The sequence below is a fragment of the Pelophylax lessonae genome (genome assembly GCF_965119305.1).
Source record: "Pelophylax lessonae genome assembly, chromosome: 3".
Taxonomy (NCBI): domain Eukaryota; kingdom Metazoa; phylum Chordata; class Amphibia; order Anura; family Ranidae; genus Pelophylax; species Pelophylax lessonae.
In genome coordinates, this window is record NC_138770.1 from 377,142,031 (window position 1) to 377,164,832 (window position 22,802).

At 46.2% G+C, this 22,802-nt stretch overlaps 1 protein-coding gene across 1 annotated transcript in view; it reads right to left on the reverse strand.

The window, feature by feature from the left end:
* The window catches only part of LOC309549157 (cystatin-like), a 30,190-nt gene extending 9,203 nt beyond the window's left edge, over positions 1-20,987 (reverse strand). The window contains exons 1-2 of the mRNA XM_082249218.1: positions 20,746-20,987; positions 5,162-5,275 (exon numbers count right to left, since the gene is read on the reverse strand). Coding sequence (XP_082105344.1) covers positions 5,162-5,275; positions 20,746-20,949 — 318 coding nt within the window. The 5' untranslated portion in view covers positions 20,950-20,987. The remainder of the gene's footprint in view (positions 1-5,161; positions 5,276-20,745) is intronic.
* Positions 20,988-22,802: the final 1,815 nt, after the last annotated feature.

Sequence of the window (22,802 nt, forward strand, 5' to 3'; positions counted from 1 at the left end):
CACCCTGACAGATAGCACTGACAACTGACAACTGAGTAGTGGTCCCTGCTGAGGTCAGACATACCCGACCCCATACTTCTGTTGCTGAGGTGCAACAATTGCAGGGTTCTCGTATGCAGCAGAGTGTCGGTACTAGTGCCGCTCAACCTTCTGGTGAACTGGCAAGCACCAGTGGCCTAGTACATCCTGGGCATAGTCAAACCAGCACTGCAGTAAACCCCCCCCCCCCCCCCCCCATTCACTGGCCAGCAGATCTATTGTGGACCAAAGCAATTTATATTCATCGCCACAAATCCAAATTTGACCCTTGCCAGAGAATTTGCATGGAAACGTATTACGATTTCTGAATTTAAAACCTTTCTGGGCCTATCCCTCCTCATGGGCATTACTAAAAAGAGTGAGTTGCAGTCATATTGGTCCATTGACCCAATTCATCATATGCCCATGTTCTCTGCTGTCACGGCCAGATACAAGCAAATCTTGCGGTTCATGCAATTCAGTGACAATGAACTCCGTCGTCCCCTTGTAAATGTCTTCAACCAGAAGTTTGCAGCCTTGTATATGCCCCAACAAGCTGTCTGCATTGATGAGTCCCTGATTACATTTTCTGGCCGCCTTGCTTTCGAACAGTTTCCGGATTTACGAGGGAGATGATAGCGATTGGTATCTTCGCCCTCGTAAAGGGCAGAGGAGACATCTGGGGTCTTACTGACCCAAGATCTCTCAATAAAAAGTACCCGTCACTGCCTATTGCTGTCACAAGTGTTGTTTACATTCTTTGTGACAGCAAACAAAAAAAAAAATTGTAAAAATATAAATAATTAAAAAAAATAATTTCAAAGTGCCCCTGCCTACCTGTACTTGCATGCAAAGGCGAACCCACACGTTGGTCCCACACGCACGCAAACAGCAATCGCCCCACACAGGTGGGGTAGAACGCCGAATGTCGGATCATGGGCAGTAATTCCAGCACCAGATTTCCTGTGTAAATCTAAAGTGGTAACCTGTATAGGCTTTTAAAGCGTCGCCTATGCATAGTAAAAACTGTTGCCATTTCACAGGCGTGCGCAGTTTTAAAGTGTGACATAAATGGTATTCATTTACTCGGCCTAAGATCATCTTCAATATTTTTCCAAAAAGTTGGGTGATGTATTGTGTTTTTTTGCATTAAAATTCAAAAAGTGTAGAAAAGTAAATTTTTGAGCAAAAAATAAAAAAAAAAAAACATTAAAAAAAGTTTAAAGTGGAACTTCACTTTCCCAGTTAACATGGATTCTTTTTAGTCCTCATGCTGCTAGAATAAATAGCTAGAAAAGTATATTAAAAGTTACTATTACAAATGTCGTACATCCCAGGAGTCTTCAGAAGGGGAGGGGTTGTCTCAGCTAAGCACACCCTCCTAAATGCATAGGAGCTTTTCTCTCTCTGTTTCTCTGTCTGTCTCTCCTTCTCACACACAGCAGGCTTAGGAGGAGCTGTTTTGCATCCATTCACGTCAGCCCTGCCTCATTCCCTTCTTCCTTCCTGCTGGAGAGAAGACAGAGCGAGCCGAGAGAGAGAGAGAGAGAGAGAGAGGAGGAGGAAGAGACACAGTCCCCGCTCAGGAGACCCGGAGCCCGCCACTCCACCTGAAGGAACTCGCGCTGAATCCCCGGGATACAATTTTTAGCGGATCCTTAAACCTACCTATATTCAAAGGCTCATGGAGAACTATCCTTAAGATCCTGGCATTAAAGGGCTAATGTGCAATATAATTTCAAGGCTTCCAAATTTTGGCGATTTGGTGAGTGGGGAACCGAGAGGGGCACCTATCACTTTGAAGCACTTTATATATATATTCCAGCACCTGAGCACCTACTTTGGATCACAAATAAGGACTGTTTTTTTTCCTTCTTATTCACTTTTTAGTGTTTCTTGATGGACTTTTTATTACTCCTCAGCACCTGAGCACTTTAATTTGATCACCTATAGAATTTTACATATGTACTTTAGATGTTTTGATGAATTGATTATTTATTATTTGTTTCACATGAATATTGTCACCAATGCTAGCGCTGCTTAATTTTGGTTTTTTTTAAATCAGACGATACTGACCCCACAGGACCACCAGCGCATCAGTGGGGTCCGCCAGAGGTTCCCATGAACTAGCCAAAAACTTCTACACCTTTCTGTTGAGCCGAGATGACAACAGATCCACCTCAGGGGTGCCCCACCAGAGACACAACTGAAGAAACACCTCCGGATGAAGACACAGCTCCAATTGGTCGAATGTCTGCCGACTGAGGTAATCTGCCTGCCAGTTTTCCACCCCAGGAATGTGTACAGCGGAGAGGGCTGGAATGAACCGCTCTGCCCACCTTAGAATGCCGGCTACCTTCCGAGCCGCCAGGACACTTTTTGTTCCCCATTGGTGATTGGCATAAGCCACGGCCGTGGCATTGTCCAATTGAATCTGATCACTCGGAGTTCAAAGACATTGATCGGTAGGCTCGATTTTTCCAGCATCCAGATCCCCTAATTGTCCAGAGACTGTGGAGTCTGGTCCCATTTGGCCAGAATCTCCCTTTGCAGGGACCTCGTATTGAACTGTGCAAACTGAATCACCTTGAAGGTAGACACTATCAGGCCCAGCACCCGCATGCAAGTCTGGAAGGAGGACCATCTGCTGGACAGTAGGAGACAAATTGCAGCCTACAATTTCTGGACTTTGTCCAGAGAAAAGAGCACTCTGGCTAAGGCCAAGTCCAGAGTCAGGCCCAAATTGTCCAGCTTAGTGGACGGAACCAGCTCAGACTTCTGAAAATTCAGAATCCAGCCAAACTCCCGCAGAGTTTGTATTGTGATCGCCAGGTTTTCCACCAGAGCAGTAGGAGACTCCGCACACAGAAGGAAATTGTCCAAGTAGCCCAGCACCGCGATCCCCCCTTGGAGTAACAAAGCTAGCACTGGGCTAACTTTTGTGAAGACCCGAAGAGCGGAGGTGAGACCAAAGGGTAACGCCACAAACTGATAATGCTCCTCTCCCACGTCAAAGCGGAGGAAACACTGGTGACTGGCACATATGGAATGTGAAGGTAGGTATCCTTGATGTCAATAGAAGCAAGGAAATCCCCCTGAAGCAGGGATGTCACCACCGTGCGAATGGACTTCATTCTGAACTTCTGCACCTGCACAAAGCAGTTCAGCGCCTTCAGTTCCAGGATTGGACGTACTCTACCTTCTTTCATGGGAACTGTAAAGAGGTTTGAGTAAAAACCCTAAAAATCTTCCAAAGTCAGAACATGGGACAATCACCCCTTGAAGAAACAGGTCTTGTACCACCCCAAACAGACCCTGTAAGCGGTCCGGGGACAGTCGCAAGTTGCAAGAAGAGAACCTCGCCGGGGGATATCGCTAGTATAGCGCCCTGCCCCCAACCTAGGAGGTGGACCAGACCACCCAACCAGCCCCAGCGCAAGTAGAAAGGGGGGGTAGGATGGGGGACGGATAAAACAGGGGGTGCCTGATGGGAAGGAGGGGAACCCGAGGGTCTACCTGTCCCAAGGAGGGGCCCACGTCCACCCCAAATCCCTCCAGGGGGAGGGGGGGGCAGCTAAATACCATACCAAGAACCGGGTGGGCACTGCTCCAGAGAGAACACCTCTCCATCAAAATGGGGGGGCAGTTGGCCAGGAGGAATGCTGCGACTTGGTCAGAGACCCGGTCGTATGCGACCTCACAAGGCGTTTAACTTGTAGGCCAGTCCCGGTCCGGTGGGGCTATGTCGCAGCAAACCAAGAGCGGAGCTGAGGACTGTGCGTGCTTGCTGGCCAGACTAGGGTGACCACTGGATCTAGATTATCCAGCCCATCGCCCAGTCCGGCAGTTGATTGTAGATCTCTAACAGGAAAAATCCAGGAGAAAAAAATTTCTATCTAAAAGGAGAGAATTTGCCAGGACCAGAGATCCCAGCAAGGAACTAAATCCTTACTCTTGACTAGGCAGAAATAAACTGAGTACCTATAGCAGAGAGAGGGAGTATATCCCCTGCGACTGCCAATAGGCGTAGCCAGACTTTTTTCTGCCTAGTGTCCTACTCCTGTGGGGGTCAATATAACCCAATGGTTAGGAATATCAGGAGCCCTGTCCTTCAAAGAACGAAAGAGAAATACATATACTTACCTATTTTCAGGCTGCTCCGGTCTTTTGACACTCCCACGTCAGCCAGTGCAGCTGCAGGGGAGAAGAAGAGGGGTGATAATGGATGGGCCATTGAAACCTAAAGGGGTACAATAGTTTCAGGCTTTACTAGCTGTTATCAGGGCACTCCCTCCTATTCCCTGCAGCGCAGCTGCAGACTCAGGAGAGATAACATGAACAGACCAAAAATAGGCAAGTATACAGATCTTTCTTACAAAGGTTAGTAGGCATAGGTGTTACGAGGGGTAGGGGACAGTTTTAAAAATAGTTAGGGTTAAGTCTGGAATTCCACTTTAAAGCCTCACATTTGCCATTAGGCTACAATATCAGTCCAATAACAATACAAACTTGTCATACCTTTCCACACCACTATTAACCATATGGGTCCAGGCTTCGCTGGTTACAGTTAGTATACCCCTGGAGGGGTCTTCAGGGTCTAGGAGTAATACCAAGGGACCACAGCACTTTGCACTTACTGCCAGGGTAAGAGTCCAAGCAGGTACCAGTGCCCAAAGCAACATTATAGGCCATCCTTACAGCATGAGGTTCAGATATGATTCCGAAGGTATTACAAGGCTGCACCAACCCGGGTACACTGCTTCAATTGCTATCGAAAGCAGTGAAGACATGATAAATTGAAGAATTTGAAAGAAATAAGAACCGGTTAAGCATAGAGACTTCTATGTAAGGAAAAACCTGGTTCGTCACCTAAGGACACTAGCAACAAAAAAAAAAAAAAAAAAAGGGAGGCGGTCTCACAAAGTGGGGTAGGTATGGGGGAAGGCCAGAGGACATGTACAAAAAGCTTTGGCAGTGTTCAACCAGCTAAAAGTAGCAGCCTATAACCCAGGGTCTATGAATATCCAGTCTATGTCTTGTACTGAACAATTCAGATAAAAATGAATTTGGCTAAGCATTTAACATGTACAGTAAGTCTTATGTGAAGTGTATGAGATAATTCCTTATCATCAGTGCACAATACCTTAGAAAGGGTGGGGTTTTCATGGAATGGACACCCATTAACATTCGTAGTTTGTTTTCTGCATGTTGTTCGGCGAACTTCCACATTCATGTCATATTTGTATCCATTTACGAGCTTTAGGAACAGAAAATGTAGTGGTCAGTTATAACATATACGTCAGACAGCTGAATACATTAGACAACTTAAAGAGGTTCTTCACCCTGTTAAAATTAAAAAAAAGGAGGTCAGCAGTTACAAATACTGTAGCTGCTGACTTTTTTTTTTTCACCTGTCCTGGGTCAGCGCTGCCCTCACCTGGGCCAGTTCTTCAGGTCACTAACGCCGGAATGTTTACAGTGAGAAGTCAGCTGTGATCCTTTGTGGCTTCACAGTTGGGTTCCCGCAACGTTTTGTGAATGATCCCCATTGCCTCCTGGGACCTATAAGGTGTCCCAGAAAGTTGCGGGTCGGGGGGGGGGGGGGGTTGGTGGGCATTAAGGTGGAGGATTATCCTTTAGTGGAATCGCTGCGACCTGACCCAACCGGGTACCTGCTCCCTCCCCCACCCCAAAAAGTGCTAAAAGTAGAAGAAGATGAATGGGGGGGGGGGGGGGGGGAGGAGGAGAAGGTCATAGACCAGAATAGTTGAAGGTCCACCTTAAGTACCTTGAGACATAATGTATGTAATGGCTCATACACATAGGCTTAAAACACTGATAACTACAGTAGGTATAGAAAAAGAATCACCCCCTTTAAAATAATCACATTTTGTTGTTTTGCAGCCTGAAATGAAGACAGACACAGTTTTTGTTTTATCCAGCTGTATTTACTCAGTGCAACTTAACATCCAAGTGACAGATAAAACATCAACCTGTAAGAAAAAATAAATAAATTCAAAAACAAAATCACTGGAAAAAGGATCACCCCCTAGCGTCTGAATTTTGTTGAACCACCTTTTGCTTTAAAATTACAGCAGAACTGCTCAAGATTAATTAAATTTAATGGTGGCCGTTCGTGGACTGCAGGTCTTCAAGTCATTACATTGACTTTCAATGGGGCTTAAAGCATTTGTTACCCCAACACTTCATATTCCTGATATATGCCTGCTGTACCATGTACTTGTATGAGAAAGTATCCTGTTCTCTCTGTATTGCTTGGTATTCCTTTCAGTACCTCTGCTTTCCAATTAAAAACTGACCACACTAAACAGGAGAACGCAGCGTGGTCAGCTCCTCCAATGATCAGACTTGTCCTGACACGCCCCTGTTGTTGCACAGCCATTCACTGGGAAGCTCAGTGTGCTGCTGCTTCTCCTCCCCTCAGCTCTTAGGCTCCTTTCACACAAGCGGTTAGATTTCAGCTTTTAGCTGCGGATAGTGGAACTTATTTACCGCAGCTAAATGCAGACAATGCATTTTTATGGCCCTGTTCACACACTGCGTTTAGCAACGTTATCATGACATACGGTTTTGTGCATTCAAGAAAAATAAAGTGGACAGCGTCCAGGAGCGATGTACTGCAGCTATCTGTATATAAAACGCAGGTAATCGCAGTACAAAGAAAAAAATAAGTAAACAGTTACTATACAAAAGGCGAGAATTTACTGCCGCAGCTAAAGCCGCATGTAGACGCATCTAAACGCAGCGTACAAATGTGAGTAATCTTTGTGCCAGGAGTGTTGGAATATCAAAATAACAAAACATGCTTTTACCAATGGAAGAACCACCGCCTGTATGAAAGGGACCCTAACGCAGCTGAGAACAGAGGGAATGTGATCACTTCTAAAAAAGAAGAAGGTATTTATAATGTATTTTTTTTTTTTTTTTTATCTTTAAGTTCTTTATTGTAATAAATCAAAGCAAAAAACTATACAACTTTGTACAATACACATCTTGAAATTTTAAGGAATGAGTAAACCAAACTAATGTACATATATCAAACAAGGGTTCATATAGAGGAACCTGTACTGCAATTAAAGGAAGCCGAGGAACACAATACAAATAGACTGATATCTGTCATTTTGTACATACTACTAATAATATACATTACTAATACGTCCCCTCCCTAGGGAAGGAAAGGAAACAGAGGAAACTCAAAGAATGAAAACATACAGCTGTACCACTCCCTGAAATTAGAACGATCTCTTATGTGGCTTTATTCAGATGGCATGCACGTCTCTGGGGCCTGAACCCACCTATCCCATATCTTATTGTAGCGGGGTCTTCCATTATACAAGTTCTAAAAGACTGCTGCTTGACATTTGAGAGGAACTCGGCTCCATCTAGTGGCCAAAAGGACACATTGCAGCGGCTATGGAATGTCTTTTGATGTTATTTTCCTTTCAGGAAGTTGAGCAGTCTTCATCGCCCATAGTGCTTTGAGAATACCAGGGTGCACTGCTGCACCGCACAGCCTTCTGGGGGAAGCTTTATAAAGGAAGGGAGGAGCCAGGCTCACTCTCTTGGGAAAGACACAGTGAGACAAGCAGGATGCCAGTGCTGTGGGCTGATGCTGTATGCTAGGCCGAAACTCCTGGGCCTTAAGTGACTAAGTTGCAGTGTTTCATCTCCAGTAGAGGATCCCTCCTGGAGGTCCCATCGATGTTCTACAGAGACCAGACTCATCCACCCCAAATACCTAGCGCGGCTGGTGACAGAGGCCGGAGACTGAGACAGCAGCGGAGGCTTCCTGGGAGACAGTCCTGTTGGTGAGAGGGCACCTGCCCAAAAACTGACTATATCTATCAAAGAAGTAACTTTAGTCAGGATTAGCCTTAGAGTAGTAGAAGGCAATATACCAGGTGGCCCAGTACATCTCTCACAGAAGTTTTACCGGCAATCCTGCACAGACACCCCGCGGTGATTACTAACTGTTTGCTGCCATTCTCTCTATTGATCACCCATCCTCAATGTGGATTACAAATTGCGAGTGCACCAACGTTGCTAGCGAAGATATAGAGAAGAAACAGCGGACTCAGATAGGTCTGACATTCTGATACTGTGTCTAACTGAATGCTGAGCCTTATCTCCAAAAGTATAATAGTGATTAAGATGGCGGTCCTATAGGCTCTGAGACATTTCCTGAAACAATTAATGTGCCCTTGAGGAGTGATATCACAGTATTTATCTTATCTTTGATTAATTAATTAGTATATCCTTTTACAAAGTCATATTTTACTGTATCGAAACTGTTTATTTGATTCACAGTAAATAACTTTCCTGTTTAAAAGCAAGCTTGTGTGTGGTCACCTTGTATTACCCAGAAGGACTGCAGCTGGAGAGAGGTAACAGGTCATTATTATTTATTGAAGTGTTATATTCCAATCTGTGTAGCCATTTGGTATTCCAGTCCTATTCTGGGTCAGTTGTGCCTAGGGAGGGTTCGAGCCAATTCTGTGGGTTGTTAGGCAGGACGTAGACCCAATAATCTAATCAGCAGCTCCTGCGGGGGTGGTGCTACACGTGGGGGCTCGTCCGGGATGATCTACAGTCCTGCAACACAACCCTCTCAGCCACAGAATCCCCCTCAACGCAGAAATGGATCCTACCGCTGCAGCCGAGTGGTGCAGGGAAGAGAATGTCGTAGTGGAAAATGGCCTGGTGGTTGAAATCAAGGGAGAGGTCTGGACTGAGGAAAAACTCCTCCCAGTTTTAAGGGCACTGTCCACAGACAGGAAATTCTGGGTGACTGACATAAAGACAGACACCACCGTTCCACACACGTATGCATTGTGTGAGTGGAGGAAGGGGGTCCCTGATTACTTTAAGGGAACCAGTGTAAAGACTACTGACCAAACAGAACTTTTCTTAATACATCCAGAAGTCCTTACTGAAGGTCCCTCATCCACCACTCCTGGGGGATCCAGCAAAGAAAAAGGTGTCCAAGAAGGGAGTCCAGAGTCACCACCTTTGTCTACCTTTAGCTCAGAACTGTGTGCTGTTCTCGGGGAAATCGTAGCAAAATGTAGTAAGGACTCCCCAAACTATCTGATGACTGAATATAGGAAGCTCAGGACATTCTCTGGGAAACAGCCTGTGCCTTCGACAGAAGATGGGTTTGAAGAGTGGTTAGATACCGCCACTCAGGCTTTGGAAGAGTGGGAGGTACCAGAACAGCACAAGAAACAGAGAATCACAGAAAGTTTAAAGGGACCTGCACTAGAGGCCGTACGTAATCTCAAGCTAAGCAAAAAGAACTGTACTGCACAGGATTATCTAGACATTCTACAAGATGTATTTGGTCGGACGGAGAACGTGGCTGAACTTCTTTACCAGTTAGACCACTGTTACCAAGAAGAGGAAGAGAAGTTGTCCGAATTTATTAGACGCCTAGATAAGATCATCCACCAGATCTTGATAAAGAAAGGGATAGACCCCCGGAAGGTAGATGAGACTCGTGCACGGCAGGTGCTGAGAGGGGCTCAACCCTTAGATCCCATTGCCATACTGTTGCGAACTCGCCAAGATGGTGGCATTCTGGAATACCCTGACCTGATCCGAATGGTCAGAGAAGAAGAGGTCATGTTAGACAACAAAAGGAAGAGTCGGCAGTTTGACTCAACTGCTCGTGTCAGAGTGATAAGTGCAAAAGAAAGTGACTCGCAAGTTGAACTCCTAAAGACCCAGGTGTCCCAGTTGATAGAAATGGTGTCCATCCTGACTAGTCAGGCATCTACTCTACCTGATGGGAACGTGTCAGAGAAGCCGGATAAACCTTCTAACCTTAGAGTAGACCCGGAACCGAGACCTAGGAGATCGCTAACTTGTTTCAACTGTGGGGGAGTAGGACATGTTAGAGGAGTATGTCCCAGCCCAGGAAATGTCGCCTCAGAACCTCGCAAGCCAGCGGAGAAACTTCAGAGGGCACCCGTGAAGGAGTCGACCGGGTGCCCGCCAGTTTCAAGGGAATCCAAGAGACTCAATGATTCAGGGAATCTGAGTCAGGGAGTCAGATCCAGGTACAACGCCCCTAGTTCTATACTCCAGGCTACTGAGAGAAGGAAAATCAATGCACACCGGGCCCAGAGGGGACTGAGGTCCAGAAGAAAAAAAAAAGAAAAGAGCCTGGGTGCAGAGAACTGAATCAGACAACAAGGCCACTTCAAGAGAATTCCCAACTAACTTGGTCGGGCCTTCCCCTGTAGTCTCTGTCCAGGTAGAAGGAATTTACACAAGAGCCCTCCTTGACACTGGGGCCCAAGTGACTCTTCTGTATAGAGACTTCTATGATAAACACCTTACCCATCTACCTCTGCAGAAGTTGGAAGATCTGGAGATATGGGGTATCGGGACTCAAAGTTTTCCCTATGACGGGTATCTGCCAATCAAGTTGACCTTTGACCCATCAGTGGCTGGTGAAGCTGAAACCTTCGACACCCTAGCGGTGGTCTGTCCTCGTCCGCCAGGGGCCAACAAAAGCTCTCTCATCGTAGGGACCAACACTGACCTAGTAAGGCGCCTCCTGACACAACTGGTCCAGGGACAGGATGCTCCAGCGCCAAGGATTCACCCCATGCTACGGCAGGCCTATCAACGATTAGTATTGGAGCAAGAGACTCCTGCAGAAGGAGTTGGAAGACTCTGGAAGTTGGACAGAACGGAAAAGGTCTTGCAGCCAGGAGAGGTGGCTTGTCTGAAAGCTTCCGTTAAACTCACATGGAAACAGCCGGGCCCTTTTATCATCTTTGAATCAGGTCCACAGGAAGAGGAGAGAGGGATAGAAGTAATCCCTGAAGTGATCCCTTTGAAGGTGTTACAGAAAAACCATGGAAGGGTTTTAGTGAGTGTCAGAAACACCTCTACTACACCGGTGAAGGTACCGGCCAGAGTGCTGTTGGGCCAAGTTAACCCGGCTACCCCAGTTGTCCCATCTGATCTTAAAGAGGAGGGAAGGGGTGAAGATGTTATAGAAGAGCTCTGCTCTGGAAACGCTGCCCTCCCACCAGAATGGGTGAAGAGGGCCAAGGCACAACTTGCTGGATGGCGAGGAATATTTTCTAGGAATGAGTTCGACGTGGGATGCGCCAGGAGTGCCACTCATAAGATCCGCCTGAGTGAGGACAAACCTTTCCGAGAAAGAGTCCGGCGAGTTCCCTTAGGTGACTTAGAAGATCTACGTCAGCAGCTGGCGGAACTCAAGAAGACTGGGGTTATTCGAGAATCCAGGAGCCCATATGCTTCTCCGATAGTGGTAGTCCGGAAGAAAAACGGATCTCTGAGGCTTTGTATCGACTACCGAACACTGAACAGAAGAACCATCCCAGACCAGTATACCACTCCTCGAATCGAAGACGCCCTACAGAGCCTGTCAGGGGCGAAGTGGTTCAGTGTGATGGACTTAAAGAGTGGGTATTATCAGATCCCCATGCACCCTGAAGATCGGGAGAAGACAGCCTTCATCACCCCTGTGGGGTTCTTTGAGTTCAATCGCATGCCTCAGGGATTGTCAGGGGCCCCTGCTACCTTCCAAAGGCTGATGGAAAGGACCGTTGGAGATATGAATTTGATAGAGGTACTGGTATACTTGGATGATGTTATCGTGTTTGGCAGAACTTTGGAAGAACACGAGGAGAGGTTGGAAAAGGTCCTGAAGAGGCTACATGAAGAAGGCCTGAAACTTTCTCCTGAGAAGTGCCAATTCTATCAGTCCTCGGTCCATTACCTGGGCCACATCGTGTCTGAAGAAGGGGTGGCCACCGACCCGGACAAGCTGGATGCTGTCGCCTCCTGGCCGAGACCTACAAATGTGACCGAACTTCGGTCGTTCCTGGGTTTTTGCTCCTATTACAGGAGGTTTGTAGAGGGGTTCGCCAAGATTGCCCGACCCCTCAATGAGTTACTAAAGAACGAAGAAGATGACGTTCCTGAACTGGTCAAGCCAATGAAGTCCACCATGGGACCCCGGAAGGCCAAGGAGTCCATCCAGGATCAGTGGACCCCAGAATGTGAAGGGGCTTTCATTCAGTTGAAAAAGAATCTAACCACTGCCCCTGTGTTGGCCTACGCAGACCCCACGAAACCATATGAACTACATGTCGATGCCAGCCGAGATGGGCTGGGTGGGGTACTCTACCAGGAACATGGGGGCCACCTGCGACCCGTAGCCTACGTGAGCAGGAGTCTACTACCTGCTGAAAGGAATTATCCTACCCACAAACTTGAATTCCTGGCCTTAAAGTGGGCAGTGGTCGACAAACTGAAAGATTACCTGTACGGAGCTGAATTCATTGTCAAGACGGATAATAATCCCCTTACCTATCTGTTGACTACAGCTAAGCTGGATGCAACAGGACACAGATGGTTGGCTGCCCTCTCTAGCTTCAACTTCAGCCTGAAGTATCGGCCAGGAATCGGGAACAGGGATGCAGATGCCCTATCCAGAAGGTTGCATGCACCACACGAACCTGATGAAGAATGGACCCATTTGGCTCCAGAAGGGGTGCGTGCCCTATATCAGGGAACTGAACTTCGATCCAGAGGAGGATCAAGAGCCGAAGAGATTGGGGTTTCGGCTGTCGGAGTACCCAAATACTATTGCAGGGTGACCCAGGTTGAAGGGGAAGATTTACCCCGGCTGTCCAAAAGGGACTTGAGGAAGGAGCAGCTGGAAGACCCTCTGGGAAAACTTCTTTTGGAAGCCTTGGAGATCCAGCGCCCTGAGTTGCTTCTCACCGACTCTCCTCAGGGGGCCCGTCTGTTGCATAGAGAGTGGACCCGGTTACAGATCCGAGAAGGGGTGGCCTACCGAAGAGGCCCATCTGAAGATCTGGAGGAGAAGTGGCAACTGTTCTTACCAGCTAAATACAGGGAGAGAGTTCTGGCTGCTCTTCATGATAATCATGGCCATCTGGGACCTGAAAGAACTTTTCAGCTTGTCAGAGACAGGTTCTACTGGCCCTGTATGAGGGCCGAAGTTGAAGGATACTGTCATTCTTGTGTCCGATGTATACAAAGGAAGACTCTGCCACGTCAAGCAGCCCCAATGGGCCATCTGCAAAGCCAGGGACCCATGGAACTGGTGTGCATTGATTTCCTTTGCCTAGAGCCTGATCTGAGTGGCCAAGGGAATGTCCTTGTGGTAACAGACCATTTTACCAGATACGCCCAAGCATTCCCAACAAGGGATCAGAAGGCCTCTACAGTAGCCAAAGTTCTTGTAGAAAAGTTCTTTGTACACTATGGGTTACCACAACGCCTCCATTCAGATCAGGGAAGAGACTTTGAAAGCAGACTGATCAAGAGACTGTTAGATCTGTTAGGCATCCAAAAGACTAGAACTACTCCCTACCATCCACAAGGGGATGCCCAGCCGGAACGATTTAACAGGACTCTTTTGGACATGTTGGGGACTTTAAGCTCAGAGAAGAAACAGCATTGGGGCAAACATGTAGCTGCCATTGTGCATGCCTACAACAGTACTGTCAGTGATGCTACTGGATATTCCCCTTATCGTCTAATGTTTGGACGAGAGGCTCGATTGCCAGTGGATTTGGCCTTTGGCATCTCGCCCGATCACACCTCTTCAGCATCGCACAAGGGATATGTGGACCGACTGCGGAAGAGTCTGAAATCGGCCTATGATAAAGCTCAGGCCACATCTGATCAACGTGGACTGAGGAATAAAAGGAATTTCGACTTAAAAGTTCGGATCCAAGACTTGCAACCAGGGGACAGGGTATTGTTGAGGAACTTGGGTGTCCCAGGAAAACACAAGTTGGCAGACCGCTGGAAGTCCCAACCTTATGTTATCTGCAAGCAACTACCAAACCTCCCTGTGTATCAAATTCGGCCTGAAGGAAGTGTGGGTCCATTGAAGACTTGGCATAGGAACCATTTACTGCCTCTCTCTGAAGCAGTTCGCATGCCTCCTGTCGTAGATTCGCCAGAGACCCCTTCGACCTCTCGCCTGTCCAGACCAGTCACCAGATCTCAGTCGACACTCCCAGATGTGAGGGAGGGAAATTCTCCATCTGAAGATCTGGAAGATGAAGAGGAGGTACCTGACTGGATGTGGTCGTCTCAGTTACCAGAACCCACACCTGCCTCCCTGTCTTCATCCGAATTGGCTGACAGAGGAACCCTTCGGGCGGAAGCCCCCGAATTCATACCTTTCCACATGCTTCCAGAAGAAGTAGTTGATGATGAAGATCCTGAGGAGGAGGTTGCACCTTCCTCTGAAGAAGAACTGACCGCTCTTGAAGCATCAGATTCCTGTGTGTTGGAACATGAGGAGGAGGACATTGAAGAATCCCCAGAAGTGGCTGGTCCTAGTACCTCTGAGATCGTGCATCCCAAAGAACAGAGGGAAAGAAGAGTCATTCACCCGCCCAAAAGACTGACCTATGACCAATTGGGTGAATGCTCAGAAGAGGCTATCTTTACTTCCAAACGAACTCTTGATCAGCCTAGTTCTTCCACCGCAGATTTGGTGGAGGACAACCCTAGCTCACCCCCAGGCACATCTGTACAAGCCACTCAAGTGTCAGGGGTCTGTGAACAGAATTACCTTCCCTCCCCTGACAATTGGTGGGAGGTTCCTATGTCGAACCTGTGTTGTAATATGCAGTTGTTAAGTTTGAACTCTGCTTCTGAAAAGGAAGATGATTCCCTGTTATGCATATGTTAATGTTTTTTTTGTGTACTGCCAACATATGCACTGGAGTACATGCTGTTGTCCTCTTTGGGGACCAAAGTTTCTCAAGTGGGGGGAGTGTGTAGCGGGGTCTTCCATTATACAAGTTCTAAAAGACTGCTGCTTGACATTTGAGAGGAACTCGGCTCCATCTAGTGGCCAAAAGGACACATTGCAGCGGCTATGGAATGTCTTTTGATGTTATTTTCCTTTCAGGAAGTTGAGCAGTCTTCATCGCCCATAGTGCTTTGAGAATACCAGGGTGCACTGCTGCACCGCACAGCCTTCTGGGGGAAGCTTTATAAAGGAAGGGAGGAGCCAGGCTCACTCTCTTGGGAAAGACACAGTGAGACAAGCAGGATGCCAGTGCTGTGGGCTGATGCTGTATGCTAGGCCGAAACTCCTGGGCCTTAAGTGACTAAGTTGCAGTGTTTCATCTCCAGTAGAGGATCCCTCCTGGAGGTCCCATCGATGTTCTACAGAGACCAGACTCATCCACCCCAAATACCTAGCGCGGCTGGTGACAGAGGCCGGAGACTGAGACAGCAGCGGAGGCTTCCTGGGAGACAGTCCTGTTGGTGAGAGGGCACCTGCCCAAAAACTGACTATATCTATCAAAGAAGTAACTTTAGTCAGGATTAGCCTTAGAGTAGTAGAAGGCAATATACCAGGTGGCCCAGTACATCTCTCACAGAAGTTTTACCGGCAATCCTGCACAGACACCCCGCGGTGATTACTAACTGTTTGCTGCCATTCTCTCTATTGATCACCCATCCTCAATGTGGATTACAAATTGCGAGTGCACCAACGTTGCTAGCGAAGATATAGAGAAGAAACAGCGGACTCAGATAGGTCTGACATTCTGATACTGTGTCTAACTGAATGCTGAGCCTTATCTCCAAAAGTATAATAGTGATTAAGATGGCGGTCCTATAGGCTCTGAGACATTTCCTGAAACAATTAATGTGCCCTTGAGGAGTGATATCACAGTATTTATCTTATCTTTGATTAATTAATTAGTATATCCTTTTACAAAGTCATATTTTACTGTATCGAAACTGTTTATTTGATTCACAGTAAATAACTTTCCTGTTTAAAAGCAAGCTTGTGTGTGGTCACCTTGTATTACCCAGAAGGACTGCAGCTGGAGAGAGGTAACAGGTCATTATTATTTATTGAAGTGTTATATTCCAATCTGTGTAGCCATTTGGTATTCCAGTCCTATTCTGGGTCAGTTGTGCCTAGGGAGGGTTCGAGCCAATTCTGTGGGTTGTTAGGCAGGACGTAGACCCAATAATCTAATCAGCAGCTCCTGCGGGGGTGGTGCTACATTATTATACTTGGATACACTTCCTCTATGGGAGTAGATCAGTTTTTTATAGGGCAAGGTTACATTGATCTCCCGGAGCCAGTCCTGTATAGATGGAGGTGAATCTCTCATCCAGCGGCGGGCCAAACACTTCCTAGCGAGAAGCAGTGTCTCATGCAAAAACAGTGTGGTATATTTATCTATATTAATATCAGGGGGTATTCCTAGTAAACAGAATTTCGGAACCAGGGTCAAAGGAGACCCCATGGTATCATGTAGAAATTTAACCACCTGCTCCCAAAAGCCCTGGACCTCGGTACATGTCCAGAGCAAATGGTAAAAGGTGCCACGCTCCACCCTGCACATGGGACACTGACCAGTAGCCTCGCTACGATAGGTAGCCACCACAGCCGGTGTCAGGTAGGCTCTATGTAGAATATATAATTGAGTCAGGCGATCCGAGAGTTTCGGAGAAACCAATTTGCAGTTATCTAAGGCTTCCCCCCATTCCTTATCCTCAAGCGTCCCGATATCTCCCTCCCATTTAGTCTTGATGGCATACGCCAAGACCGTTGATTCTGGCAAAAGGAGTGCATTATACATATATGAAATAAGTTGTTTAGATTCAAAGCCCATTACCACCTCCAAGACTGGGATTACGGTCAATTCTTGAATAGGACGGGGAAATTGAACTGCGAAAGCGTGCCTAAGCTGCAGGTACCTAAAATACATATGATTAGGGAGATCGTGTTGCCCTTTTAACTCATCAAAAGATTGAAGTTCACCATTGGTAAGTATATCAACCAAATAGGAAATTCCATAGTGGGCCCACACATGTGCATCCAGAATAGAGGCACACTCACGGAGACTGGTATTATGCCACAGCGGCGTATATGCATGTAGCGAGGGTATATCCAATTTGGTTGACACCACCTCCCATATTCGCCTATACTGATATAACATAGAGGTCTTATCCCCCCGGGTTTCAGCCCCCCGTACGCCCACCAGAATCAAGGATAGGGGTTCAACTAATGCATGGGCCCATGCAGGGGCTAGAAGGGCCAGGAATCTCTCCCTATCAAAACTATGAAGATGAAAGAAGTGGGATAACTGTGATGCCAGGTAATATAAATTAAAATCTGGGAGAGCCATACCACCCAGGTCTACGGGACTGTTAAGCTTCCGCCATGCCAACTTATGTCTACTGGATCCCCAAATAAAGGGCTTAAGTATAGCTTCTATCTGAAGAAAAAACTTAAGGGGAAGGTAAATTGGAGAATGCCACAAAATATACAAAAACTTAGGTAGTAACACCATTTTTACGAGGTTAATCCGGCCGCAAACCCCCAGCGGAAGACGCGCCCATATCTGTGTCTTAGCTTTTAACAATGTAAACAAGGGTTGTATGTTGTTCTGTATATAATCCACTGAAGATTTAGTCACCTGGATCCCTAAATATTTAATACAATTCACTACCTGCAAAGGGAAAAGTGGGTTTACAGGGAAGGGGGAAATATTATCTATGGGGAGAATTTGAGATTTGTCCTAATTGATTTGTAATCCAGAAAATCGGCCAAACTGTTTAATAAGGGAAAGGGCTACCGAAAGGGATGAATCTGGGTCAGCCAGGTACAACAGGGTATCATCTGCATACATACTAATTTTTTCTTCTAATCTTCCCACCCGGAGACCATGTATATCAGAGTGCGACCGGATCGCTATCGCAAGTGGCTCTGCTACCAGCGCATACAAAAGGGGCGAAAGGGGACAACCTTGCCTAGTACCCCTAGTAAGAGAAAACCCCTCCGATGTCCTCCCATTAGCCAGTACTTTAGCCACCGGTGCCTGATAGAGAATCCGTACCCACCGGATGAAATTGGGGCCAAAGCCATATCCCTCCAGGCATCTCCAAAGAAAACCCCATTCTACTGAGTCAAATGCCCTTGCTGTGTCTAAGGACACCACAACTCTTGAGCCAATGTTATCATGAGCAGCCTGTAAATTCATAAAGAGACGCCTCAAATTGAATGAGGTGTTCCTGCCTGGCATAAAACCCGACTGGTCCGCATGAACAAGAGAAAGAATGACCTTACTGAGGCGAATAGACAGGATTTTAGCCAGAATCTTAACGTCAACTTGTAACAAAGAAATTGGGCGATAAGAGGTGGGTTGATGGGGATCTTTACCTGGTTTAGGAATAAGAACAATTAAAGCTTCCCGCATAGTAGGGGGCAGTGTGTAGGATTCAAATGCGCATTCAAACATAGACAACAAGTGTGGCACCAATACCTCAGAGTATGTGGAATAAAATTCTATGGGTATTCCATCTGTATTTATAATGTATTTTTAAACCTAAAAAATGTTTTGCCTTTCATTTCTATAAACTGAATGGGTTGTTTTACAAGGTGATCGCTTACAATCATATTAAGTCTGGGCTCTGACTAGGCCATGCAAGGACATTCACCTTTTTCTCCTTCAACCATCGTGTGGTCATTTTTGCTGTGTGCTTTGGGTCATTGTCATGATGGAAGGTAAACCTTCTCATTGACAACTTTCTGGCAGAGGGCAGCAGATTTTCCTCAAGGATTTGATGGTATTTTGGCCCATCCATTTCTCTTCTATCCCGACAAGTGCTCCAGTCCCTGCTGCAGGGAAAAACATCTCCATAGCAGGATATTACCTTTCAGCAAGTATTTTGCTTTCAGCAAGTATAATGCATGCTCAATTGGTTTGAGATCAGGTGATGGACTCGGTCGTTGCAGAATATTCCACTTATTTTCCTTCAAAAGCTCCTGGGTTGCTTTTGCAGTGTGTTTTGGATCATTGTCCATCTGTACTGTGAAGCGCTGTCCAATCAACTTTGCTGCGTTTGGCTGAATCTGGGCAGACAGTATATCTCTAAACACTGCACAATTCGTCCGACTGCTTCCGTCACATCATCAATAAACACCAATGACCCAGTGCCACTGGAAGCCATGCATGCCCATGCCACCACACTGCCTCCACTATGTTTTACAGAGGATGTTGTTTGCTTTGGCTCATGAGCTGTTCCAAGCCTTCTTCACACTTTTTTCTTCCCATCATTCTGATGCAGATTATTCTTAGTTTCATCCATCCAAAGAATGCTTTTCCAGAGCTGGTCTGGCTTTTTTTAGATGTTTTATGGCAAAGTCTAATCTGGCTTTTCTATTCTTTGGGTTTATGAATGGTTTGCACCTTGTGGGGAACCCTCTATTTGGTAAGTCTTCTCTGGATTGAAGACTTTGACAATGATACGCCCACCTCCTGCAGAATGTCCTTCACTTGTCTGGATGTTGTGAATGGGTATTTCTTTACCATAAAGAGGATCCTGCAATCATTCACCATTGTTGTCTTCCGTGTACATCCAGGCATATTTATGTTGCTGAGCTCACCACTGTGTTCTTCTTTTCCTAACCACTTGCCGACCAGTCACCGCAGATATACGGCAGCAGGTTCCCCCAAATCGCCGTAGCTGTACGGCGCTTCGCGGAAGCGATCATGGGGGGACGCGCCCACTCACCAGCAGGAAGCTGATCCATGGGACCAGCGGCCCCAATTGCCGCCAGGCACCCGCAATCACTCCTCGTGGAGACAGAAGGGCAGCCTGCTGTTGTAAACACAGCAGACCGTTGTTCTGTCAGCAATCAACACAGGGATCCTGTGTCCCTCCTATTTAGGAACTCTGGTCCCTGGTGTTGATTCCATAAGCCCATCCCCCCCAGTTAGACAACACCCCTTAGGCATACATTTAACCCTTTGCTCGCCCCTGGGTTAACCCCTTTACTGCCAGTGTCATTATTACAGTAACAGCGCATATTTTTAGCACTGATTACTGTAGTAATGTCACTGGTCCCCCCAAAAGTGTCAAAAATGTCCATTAGGTGTCCAATCTGTCCGCTGCAATGTTGTAGTCCCGCTAAAAATCGCTGATCGCTGCCATTACTAGTAAAAAAAAAATAAATAAAAATGCAAATCTTTCCCCTAGTTTGTAGATGCGATAACTTTTGCGCAAAACAATCAAAATACGCATACTGCAATTTTTTTTTACCATAAATATGGATCAGAATACAAATTGGCCCAAAAGGATAACAAATTTTGATTTTTAATTTTTTTTTTTGGGGGGGGGGGGATGTTATATAGCAGAATGTAAAAAATATTTTTTTTTTTTTTCAGAATTGTCGTTTTTTTGTTTAGAATGCAAAAAAAAAAAAAAAACGCACAGATGATCAAATACCACCAAATGAAAGCTCCATTTGTGGGGGGTAAAAAAGGACTTCAACTTTATTTAGGTACAGTGTTGTACCACCGCGTAATTTTCCGTTACAGTAACGCAGTGCCTTATCTCACGGCTAAAGACACAGATACGTGTGTGTTAAAATCATATTTTTTATGTGTGTGCGCACACATATATATATATATATATATATATATATATATATATATATATATATAAAAAATATGATTTTAACTATACATATATTCATAAAAAAAAGTGACTAGAGATAGATTTTAACAATTGGTAAATAAAACTAGGAATGTTGAGGATTTGAGGAAGCAAACAGCCTTCTGCTGCCTTGTAATTAGAGATAAGGGTCGGTCAGTTGATGTTTCCAGGATGTGGGTACAGTACCGTTATGTCACTCACCTGCATGGTGGCATTGTGCACCTTCACCGGGCGGCTCTGGTACATATCATTGCTGGCCTTGTTATACTCATACATGGCAAACGTCAGCGCTTCCTTCACATTCTCATCATCTACACTCAGTTCCCTCGGAGCCCCGACCAACATCCCCTCATAACAGGCTGCAAAAAGCATCGACACCGCCGCAACAAACAGAAGCTTCGCCATGACTAATAGGGATCCAGCGAGGAAATGCTTCTACATCGCTAAGGGTTAACCATTGGAATGTCGGCGCCATCTTACTTGCGGGCAAAGATAAACAATAAACAGTGCCGCGAACGCGTAAGAAGGAACTGTCGTGTGATGCTTATACGAAACCGTGTTTGATATATGTATGTTTAACAAAAAAAATCTGTACTATGAAATAAAAGAATATCAACAACGACATCGGTCTTCCCAAAACAAACATGTCCGCTAAAGGCGTTGGCTTGAGTCACATGTTGTTTTGTTGGGATAGCGGATTGTGTTTTTGTGGGGATTTGTAGAGACTTGTGATGTGGGATGGAAATGTGTGTACACAGTGCTGATAGTGACACTTTCAGAAATTCGCCATTATTTATGTGACTGTCGTTTATTTCTGTGGTCAAGGGGAAAGAATGTTCTAGTGTTTTAACCATTTGCTTACCGGCCACTTCCTGCAAAGTCCAATTTTTAGCTTGCAGTTTTGCCATATTTTGAATGATAATTGCGTGGCCATGCAACACTTTACCCAAACTTAAGTTTTATTGTTTTTTTTTTCACACAAATAGAGCTTTCTTTTGGTGGTATTTAATCACCACTGTTTTTTTTTTTTTTTTTTTTTTTGGGTAAATAGACGAATAAAGACCTAAAATTAAAAAAAAAAAATTGTTCATAGTTTGTTATAATATTTTGCAAACAGGTAATTTTTCTTCTTCACTGATGTGCGCTGATGAGGCGGCACTGATAGGTGACACTGATGAGGAGGTACTGATGAGGCAGCACTGATAGGTGACACTGATGAGGAGGTACTGATGGGCACTTTTTTGGCAGCACTGGTGGGCACTGATTGGCCACACTGGTGGGCAAAATTGAGGCTGCACTAGTCTATGGCACTAATGAGGAGGCACTGACAGCACTGGTAAGCACTTTTTTGGCAGCACTGGTGGGCAAAGATTGGCCATATTGGTGGACACTAATGAGGCTGCACTGATGCATTCTTACCAACTGTCCCTTTTTTCCAGGGACAGTCCCTGCAAATAGGAGCCTGTCCCAGGTAATTTATATTGTCCCTGGAAGCGCCTGTTAATCGGACTGCCCATAAATGTTATCCAGAAGTAGCGCAGCTGAATGGGAGACTTATTCCAACTCTGCTACTGTGGCCTTAAAGCGGAGTTCCAGCCATTTACTCACCTGTCCAACGGTCCAGCGATGCGGCCGCCCGAAGCCTCGATCCTCTCCCTCGGCGCCGGCATCACTGCTGTGGGCACCCGGCTGTTACAGTTTACGGCTTCACAGCCGGGTACCCACTGCGCATGCGCGAGCCGCGCTGCGCGCCGTGATTGGCCGGCAATCTTCTGGGACCTCTGACGTGTCCCAGAAGATTGCAGGGAAGGAGGGGGAGAGGAGAACTTCCGCTCAGGGCGCCGCGGCGCTCCGAGCGGAAGTGGGAGCGGGTACCTGTCAAAACTAGGTACCCGCTCCCCCCCCAAAAAATGACATGCCAAATGTGGCATGTCGGGGGGTCAGGACTCCCTAAAGCGGAAGTTCCACTTTTGGGTGGAACTCCGCTTTAAGTTTGAAATTCCCTTTTTTAATTTCCTGTAATTCTCTCTATATTGAGTAGACTCTATAATCTGATAAATAGGCGAGATTAATTATGCAGAGTGGGCGGAGCTTCATGGAAGTGGGTGTGGTAATTGATAGCTGGGCTGCAAAGTGTCCCTGGAAATTTTTTTTAAATGTTGGCAACTATGCTAATGGGCACTGATAGGTGACACTGATGTGGGGGCAATGATTGGCAGCACTGGTGGGCACTTATGAGCAGCACTGGTGGACACTGT